This window comes from Babylonia areolata, chromosome 1 (assembly GCF_041734735.1).
Source record: "Babylonia areolata isolate BAREFJ2019XMU chromosome 1, ASM4173473v1, whole genome shotgun sequence".
NCBI classification, from domain to species: domain Eukaryota; kingdom Metazoa; phylum Mollusca; class Gastropoda; order Neogastropoda; family Buccinidae; genus Babylonia; species Babylonia areolata.
The window spans coordinates 51,259,792-51,268,709 of NC_134876.1; the positions used below are offsets into that span (position 1 = coordinate 51,259,792).

The 8,918-nt window shown below is 42.8% G+C and overlaps 1 protein-coding gene across 1 annotated transcript in view; it reads left to right on the plus strand.

The window, feature by feature from the left end:
- LOC143284044 (cadherin-23-like) overlaps positions 1-8,918 on the plus strand; it is a 107,188-nt gene that overhangs the window by 68,106 nt on the left and 30,164 nt on the right. Inside the window, exons 56-66 of the mRNA XM_076590686.1 lie at positions 133-205; positions 1,013-1,455; positions 2,157-2,295; positions 2,577-2,722; positions 3,117-3,269; positions 3,509-3,670; positions 4,690-4,754; positions 5,318-5,558; positions 6,340-6,585; positions 7,304-7,373; positions 8,344-8,801. Coding sequence (XP_076446801.1) covers positions 133-205; positions 1,013-1,455; positions 2,157-2,295; positions 2,577-2,722; positions 3,117-3,269; positions 3,509-3,670; positions 4,690-4,754; positions 5,318-5,558; positions 6,340-6,585; positions 7,304-7,373; positions 8,344-8,801 — 2,196 coding nt within the window. The remainder of the gene's footprint in view (positions 1-132; positions 206-1,012; positions 1,456-2,156; positions 2,296-2,576; positions 2,723-3,116; positions 3,270-3,508; positions 3,671-4,689; positions 4,755-5,317; positions 5,559-6,339; positions 6,586-7,303; positions 7,374-8,343; positions 8,802-8,918) is intronic.

The window sequence follows — 8,918 nt, forward strand, 5'->3', positions numbered from 1 at the left end:
GGAGACAGTGACGATTTCAGAACAACGTTTTCAGTCCAGTTAACTATTATGGTCGCATTGTTGTGTATTTTGTGAGGTACCGTACCATAGATTTTGTACGGAGCTAAATGATTTTCTTTGTATTTTGGACAGGATGTAAACGATGAGGCCCCCGTGTTCTTGCATCTGAAATATCAGGGTAACGTCACAGAAAATCAAGGACCAGGTAAACATTATGTATGAATCGGCAAACCATTACATACATACCTGTGTGGTGGGTTGTTTGAGAGTGTCCGTGCATTCGTGCGTGTTGCAGGGCTGTGTCTTTTAGAGAGCATCATGAGTGGGTGAGTGGTTTTTCAATGTTCAGTGGAGATATGTGCATGAGGGTATTTGTAGAGGGGGATTTACAAATGGTGGAGGGGGGAACGAAATTTAAAGTTCTGGAGAAAACGCGCTAGATAGCTGTCCATCATCATCATTATCATCGTCGTCGTCATCATCATCATCATCATCATCATCGTCAACATTATTATTCTTATTATTATCACTATTAATATACGTTACATTTTATGCCTTTGTGTATGTTCTGTTCCAAGAGACTGGTCTACTTCAGACACACATGTATACCTTTACATGTTTTCTCATATTAACAAACACAGGTGCACAGACCAGCTCAAAAAAACAATGAATGCGTTCACTAGCAGTGCACAATCAACAAATTTTACAGTGTCAAAGATACATTTGTGAAGATGTGGTGGTTTTGAGAATGCTGTATCGAGCCAGTCTTCCCAGTTAAGCCTGTATCACTTGGTAACAGATCATCTATTAACTGAAAACCCAAATCTAACAAATTTGACAGATAAACTAAATTGTTAGCACACAAACAAAACCGTATAAGGAAGCGAACCAATTGACTTATCTACACCCTCCTCCGATCCTCCTCCCCAAATAAGGTCCATACCAAAACAGAAAGAAAAACAACAACAAAAAAAAACCTTGGTATCTCACCATCAACATATTGATGCCCCAGGTGTGTCCGTGACCCAAGTGCAGGCGACAGACGGTGACAAAAGCGCTCCCAACAACCAAGTGTTCTACGTGATAGCCGGAGGCGGAAACGACCAGTTCCAGATCAATAGCACCTCGGGGCTGGTGTCCACTGTGGCCAGTCTGGACAGGGAGCGCTATCCTGACTACAACCTGACCGTCCTGGCCATGGATCGGGGCTCACCAGCATTCACCGCCTCCACCACTGTCAGCGTTGTCGTTGATAACATCAACGACGACCCTCCGAGGTTTGTGATGCCACAGTTGACTGTGTCATTTCCAGAGACCAGTACAGGCAGTGTCACCATCGCCAACTGCAGTGCTACTGATGGTGATGCGGATGCTGACCTGAAGTATGCTGTTTTGTGGAACGCGTCCACGGGGCTGGATGATCGTCAGCAGACAGTGTCGTCACAGGTGTTACAGGTGAGCTGAAGATTTTGCAGACGTTTGGATAATGATGATGATGATGATGATTTGAATCAAGAACTTTCCCTGAGCTCATGAATAAATCGGTGCCGTTTGCATGTGCTCGCTCGCGCGTGTGTGTGTGTTGTATTTGTGTAAATGTTTTGGTTGGAGTACGGTTAGAAGATTGGGAGTGTGCTCACACGTGTATGTGATTGTGTGAAGTTTGTATATGTGTATGTTTGGAAAGAGGAAAGGATTGAGGACGATATAAACTAGCATTGATAATGCAATATACCACTCATGGCTGTAGACCTTTAATTCATTGCACAAGTAGAAACCAGTTGTACAGGTCATATTGATAAACTGCACACAAAAAGAATTGAATAAACACCAAGGTATTAAATTACACAGAATGAAATTCCACAAAACTATAATTAACTTGATTTTCAATTCAGTTGGACTGAATTTCACGGATGATAATCTGCTTCTACTAAATAGATACACGGTATTGGTACAATGTGTAAGAAGATACTGAATGGGGTTATATTCGTCAGCGCGAAATTCTGCAGCTGGATTATGGTTTTAATTTTCTTGGATTAAAATGCCTGGGGCAAAAGTTATCAGGGAAAATATTGCAAAAAGCCACGGGGCACCATTCTACAGATCTCTTCAGCAATAAAACGGATTCTAGCAAGCGTTTTTTTTCCTTTTTGCAGGACAACTTTGACTTTGTAGATCACAGACTTACCACGAACCCCACAAACGGACTGGATCGAGAGAAAGTGGAATCAGTTACCCTTTACATACAAGTGATTGACCAGAATGCCGCAAATGGAACACACCAAACAGCGACAAGTAAGCATGATTCCGTGGATTTGTCTTTTTATGTTATGACTGTGAATACTGTTGAAACGTGAAGGGAAACATCATGTTGTGCACTGATGTACTGAACAGTGCAGTATGTATCTGGTACCGTTATGTTTTTTTTTATTGTACTGTAACTGCACTGTGTGTACTCTAGTACACTGCAAGTGCAGTGCAAGTGTGGACTGCTGTATATATTCTGAAAGAAATATTCATCAGTGATTTGTTTGTTTCATTTTGCTATGACCAAAACACACTTTGCATTGTTAAAGGCACTGTCACCATCCAAGTGGAAGATATAGACGACAACCCACCCTTGTTCTCTGGAGAGAGATTCAGTGCCAACCTGACGGAAAACTCTCCGCGAGGGACGCCGCTGCAATTCAGTCTGCCCATCATCGTGACTGATGTGGACAAGGTGAATTTGCTTGTCTGCCTTTGTCTCCGTCTATCTGTCTGCCTGTCTGTCTGCCCCCCCCCCCCCCCCCTCTCTCTCTCTCTCTCTGTATCTGTCTGTCACTCCTGTACATGTGTGCACATGCGTGTGTGTTTGAGTACTTGAATGTGTGTGATTGCTCGTGAAATACTTTTATTTTGACTATTATTCATCTTTTGGGTGCCATGTCGGAAAAACATCTCTATCCTCCTTTCCTTGGTTTTTTCTTCCTTTCCGTCTTCTTCTTTCTTATTCTCATTCCTTTCCTTCTTATTCTCATTAGTAGCAGTAGCACTAGCAGCAGCAGTAGTGCTAAATATTCTTTTTATTGTTTTTGTTAATATTGTTGCTGATTTGTACTTTCCTTACTTTTCAGGATGACAACAGCGCCTTCACACTGTCACTGTCCGACTACTCTCAGTGTTTGGAAGTTCTGCCGTCTGGCGCTAGATCCGAGGCTACAGTCCTAATTCGAGTCACAAGCCCCACGTGCTTTAACTATGAGAATCATACCAACGCTGATTTTGAGGTTTGTTCAAACTGAGACTTACTGTTTTATATCAACATACGCGTTCCTAGTGAATTTATGTCAGTGTGGGAAATCTTCACATACTTAACAGGAAAATCCCATGTAATCTTTGCTTTGATTTCATGTTTCGCTGACACTGAGAGAGAGAGAGGGTATGCTAACTAAATTCTGCGAAGATGAGGAACCAGAAGAAGAGACAATGACGTACTGAGAACCTTGTGACTCGCTCTTTTTTTCAGGTTATCGCCACGGGCATAGGGAGAGGCAATTATCAAACGAACACCACAGTACATTTGAGCATCATCAACATCAACGACGTCACACCTAATTTCACGGCGCCCCACTACGCAGTGTCAGTTCCTGAAAATCTGAATGTATCAGACAACATCACCACCGTTCAGGTATGCCATCATCATCATCATCATCATCATCTCTCTCTGTCTCTGTCTGTCTGTCTGTCTGTCTGTCTGTCTGTCTGTCTGTCTGTCTGTCTCTCTCTCTCTCTCTCTCTCTCTCTCTCTCTCTCTCTCTCTCTCTCTCTCTCTCTCTCTGTGTATCAGACAACATCACCACCGTTCAGGTATGCTTGATGTTGTGCCATCATCATCATCATCATCATCATCATCTCTCTGTCTGTCTGTCTGTCTGTTTGTCTGTCTCTCTCTCACTCTCTTTGTCCTCACCCTTCTTCACACCCCTTCATTTTCTCCCTCGTCTCTCTGTCTCTCTCTCGCCGTCTCTCTCTCTCTCTCTCTCTCTCTCTCTCTCTCTCTCTCTCTCTCTCTGTATATATATATATATATATATATATATATATATATATATATATATATATATATATGTATATATTCAGGGCGGGGACTGGATGTAAAAAGGCACACCAGTGCTTATCTATTATCCTCGAAATAAAGAATTTGTCTTGTCTCTCTCTCTCTCTTTGTCCACACCCTTCTTCTCACCCCTTCATTTTCTCCCTCGTCTCTCTCTCTCTCTCTCTCTCTCTCTCTCTCTCTCTCTCTCTCACTCTCTCACTGTGTGCTTGTCTGTTTGTCTATATGTCTGTATCGGTCTTTGTATGTGTGTACCGTTCGAAGTTTTGATTTTGTCTTGGTCATGGAATATTCCCTTAATACGTATAACTCGCACTCACCAACAGTGTGCATACATTGGTATTGCATGCTGAAAATAAAATTACTGATTGGTTGAGTAGGTCGAGGAGTAATATCTGTGTTATCTGGGCATCAGTGGACAATCTATTCTATGAATATTTTATTTCAGAAACATTTCTCACATATGTCCACAACAACAGCAAAAACAACAACGATATATCAGAAGTAGCAAACGTTCGAGAAACAGTTGATATCAGAACCAGACCTTTGAACGTTTGACGTAATATTGTCTTGTGTTTTGTTTTCTTCAGGCAATAGATTCTGACAGTCCGCCTTACAACACCGTTACCTATTCTCTTCAGGGTGGTGACGATATGTGAGTGGACATTTATTGTTGAGGAAACAAACCTAATCTGATACTTCCAATTTACCTTGTAACAGTAGCTTCTTCTGTTAATATGATTCTTCAGCAAAGCTGGCGTATTTTCTACTAATCATACTCCTTTCTGTAAGTGAATTTAGGCAGACTAAGAATTTTTAGAGTCGTTTCTGTAGGAAGAATGAGATGACTGCTAATGATGAAATAAAACATAAAATTCCAGGAACATGTCAGCTATTGTTAGCCTCATACTCATAGAATGACCATATGGAAAAAACTGGGCTCAAACATGTTGGAGACATAGTGGGTTCAAACCAAGTTGGAACCAGTGTTGCTGTGTTTGGAAGAGTGAGAGGAAAGGAATGAGACTTAGAGGGCATACGAGAGAGTACAAAAAGATCGAAAGATAGTTGTTTGGTGGTAATCTAACATGTGTTACGAGACTCATGTCTGCCAGTATAAAGAAAGATTATTATTTGCCTCATTAATTGTTTTGATGAAATGAACGTCTCAATTTGTCCATTAACGTGAAACGAAATTCCAACTGCCGACTGTCTCAGGTTTACGATCGACAACGTGACGGGTGTAGTGAGCGTAGCTAAGGCCCAGCTGGACTATGAGACACGTCAGGAGTACCGGATGACCGTGGAGGCCACGGACAATGGAGGCCTGAGGGCCTCTGTGCCACTGACCATCACTCTAACTGACCTCAATGACAACCCGCCCCAGTTCGCCAGGCTCGAGTACCAGGCCTTCGTCGATGAGAACAGATTCGATTTTGACAGACCCATCAATATAACAGTAAAGTGTCGACTTTGGCTGTCATTTTTTTGGTCTATCGTTGTGACTACTGTCATTCTGTTTTGATCCTCTTATTCCCTGTCTATGTCTGACTCTCTCTCTCTCTCTGTCTCTCTCTTTCTTCCTCTCTCTGTCTCTCGTATCTCTCTTTCTCTGCCTCTCCCTCTCTCTCTCTCTCTCTCTCTTGATGATGATGATTATCATTCGATGTAGTAGCAGTAGATGTAGCAGTGTTAACAAAGTGATTAGTGTTCTGTCGTTATCGTTAATGTTGTTATTGTTATTGTTGTCACAAGGGCAGACTGAAAGACTAGGCGATGTTTAAAATCTTTATCCTTGAGTGTCATTGAATTTTATTCGGATATTCTTCTATTGAAATCGAAACTGAAATATAACAAAGTTGTTTTCTTGTTCAAAATATTATCTGGTAGTACGAGCTCCTTTCGTATCAATGATAATCGCCATGATCATCAGATAATGCTGTCCCTGCATATACTTGATTTTTTTTTAATCCAGATGTATTGACGTATTGGTGGTTTTCTCTGGAATATCATTCCGACCTCTCTTAATGTCCATACGCCATTAAACAAATTTCGAAAAATATATCATCCACATTTAAAGAAAGAGTTTGCCAACACCTTCGAATGATTTAGCGCCGAAGCTACATGTGTCCAGCGATGATTGCACAACGCAAACAAACTTGGTGATGAGACTAGTTCTCCGCTCTTCAGCTTGGTCAGTTCAGTTCTTTCTTGTACGATTCACTGTTCTTTTCACGCAGGCTACTGACTCGGACACGGGACTGAACGGAGAGATACGCTACACCATCTCACCCACATCTCAACTTGCCGATAACTTCACTATCGACAACTCCACGGGCAGTTTGGGTATACGTGAGGCGTCATCAGGGCTAGACTATGAAGCCCTGCCCGACACCCGAACTGGGATTGTCCACCTGACCGTGGTGGCATGCGACCTGGGTACCCCCAGCCTCTGTTCGAACGTGTCTGTCTTCGTGACAGTGAGGGTGAGCCATCTCTGATTGTGTGTGTGTGTGTGTGTGTGTGTGTGTGTGTGTGTGTGTGTGTGTGTGTGTGTCAGTGTCATTGTCTGTGTCTGTGTTTGGTGGGAGGGGGTGCGCGCACATACAAAAAAGTACGCGTTTCATCATATTATCAGCATCTTCGCATCGTGACCACGATAACAAGTTAAGAATACGTTTAAGAATATTCCATGCTCTTGTAACAGCAAAGGAAACCGCGACAGTTGATTAAAGAACAGTTGCTCATCATTGAAAAGTGATACTACATAGATGTTCACTTATTAAATACCTAAGGTGGGAGACTCATGCACTACTAGAAAAGGAACTGAAATACAGCATTGATCTAATTCATAACCGCCCTTTCTCTTTGAGTCTGTCTGTTTGTCTGCTTGGCAGTCTGTCTGTCTGTCAATCTGTCTGTCTATCTGTGTGTTTCTCTCTCTCTCTCTCTCTCTCTCTCTCTCTCTCTCTCTCTCTCTCTCTCTCTCTCTCTCTCTCTCTCTCTCTCTCTCTCTCTGTCTCTCCGCCCGACCCGAGAAAATATGTGTCTGCATAAGACGAGCAAACCATCAATCCATAAACGGAAAATTGTACCATTAGCCATTGCGCGCGCGCGCGCATGCGTGTGTGTATGTTTGTGTGTGTGTGTGTGTGTGTGTGTGTGTGTGTGTGTGTGTGTGTGTGTGTGGTTCTTTCTTTCCAGGATGAGAACGATAACGAACCAATCTTCGGGCAGTCGTATGACGGAAACATTTCAGAGAATGCTGTGCTCGGTGAGTGGTTGGAAACATAAGGATGTGTAGCTTTACTCGTTTGTGCAGAACTCCGTTTTTGAGCGATTTGTTATTATTGCCATTTACTTTACTCACTGTCCACAAATTCATATAGTACAATCTGTGTAATTGCCGACAGCTTTGGCACACATGCTTGATTTTGTCTTTGATTGCCTGATTTTGTGGATGCTGTCTTGACTTAGCGACGGCAATGCTCTCTCTCTCTCTCTCTCTCTCTCTCTCTCTCTCTCTTGATGATGATGATTATCATTCGATGTAGTAGCAGTAGATGTAGCAGTGTTAACAAAGTGATTAGTGTTCTGTCGTTATCGTTAATGTTGGTATTGTTATTGTTGTCGCAAGGGCAGACTGAAAGACTAGGCGATGCTTAAAATCTTTATCCTTGAGTGTCATTGAATTTTTGAATCTCTCCCTCTCTCTCTCTCTCTCTCTCTGTGTGTGTGTGTGTGTGTGTGTGTGTGTGTGTGTGTGTGTGTGTGTGCATGTCTTTTTGTCAGTCTGTCTCTCTGTCTTTATCTCTTTTTCTGCTTCTGTTTCTGTATATATATATATATATATATATATATATATATATATATATATATATATATATATATATATATATATATATATACATCGTTATCTTTTTGTATTTCTTCTCACTAGGCAAGATGTCACCACGTTTGCAGGTGTCCGTCTCATCTGTGACTAAACGAGCTCGAGTTTGTCTAGGTAGCCGAGCAGATTCGGCGAAACTTCATTCGGAGACGAACTGATATTTATCTAAGACAATGTTCCTCAGAAAGAAATTATTTAACCATTTACCATTGTCTCTACCACAGCTTCTTTCCCTTTTGCGAAAAACGTTTTCTCCGTGGTTTTTAATTTAGGTGTTTTGTTTATTCTTATGAATTTTCTAAGTATATCTTTCTTTCTTTCTTTTTTTCTTTTTCTCTTTCTTTTCTTTCAGGCACGCCATTGCTGACGGTATCGGCCAGAGACAGCGACGGGAGTGCGCCCAACAACAAGGTGTTTTACGTCATATCGGGCAGCGGCAGCGACAAGTTCAAAGTGGACAGCAGCAGCGGCAACATCACCCGTGCCGGCCAGCTGGACAGCGATACCACCGCCTTCTACAACCTGACCGTTAGCGCCATAGACGGCGGCTCACCGGCCAAGTCCTCCTCCACCTTCGTCACTGTGCACGTCTTGGACGTCAACGATGTGCCCCCGGAGTTCAAGCCCAAGTCGGAAAGCGTGGACGTGGTCGAGAGCAACGGGCTGCAGCCCGGAGCGTCCGAGAGGGTGGTTGCCAATATGTGGGCGACGGACCCTGACCAGGACAAGGAGCTGTCTTACCACGTGCTCTGGTCAGAGTGCAGAGGGTTCGGGGTTAATCAGGAGACACTGGAAGTTTCCAGTCTGCAGGTATGGGTTTCATTTTATGCTCTTTGTTTTCGTTTCCTGTTGGAGGGGCGGGGATGAGGGGGTGGGGGGTCAGGAGGGGGGTCAGTTTACATGTTGCTGTTGCCGGCTTTCTTTACT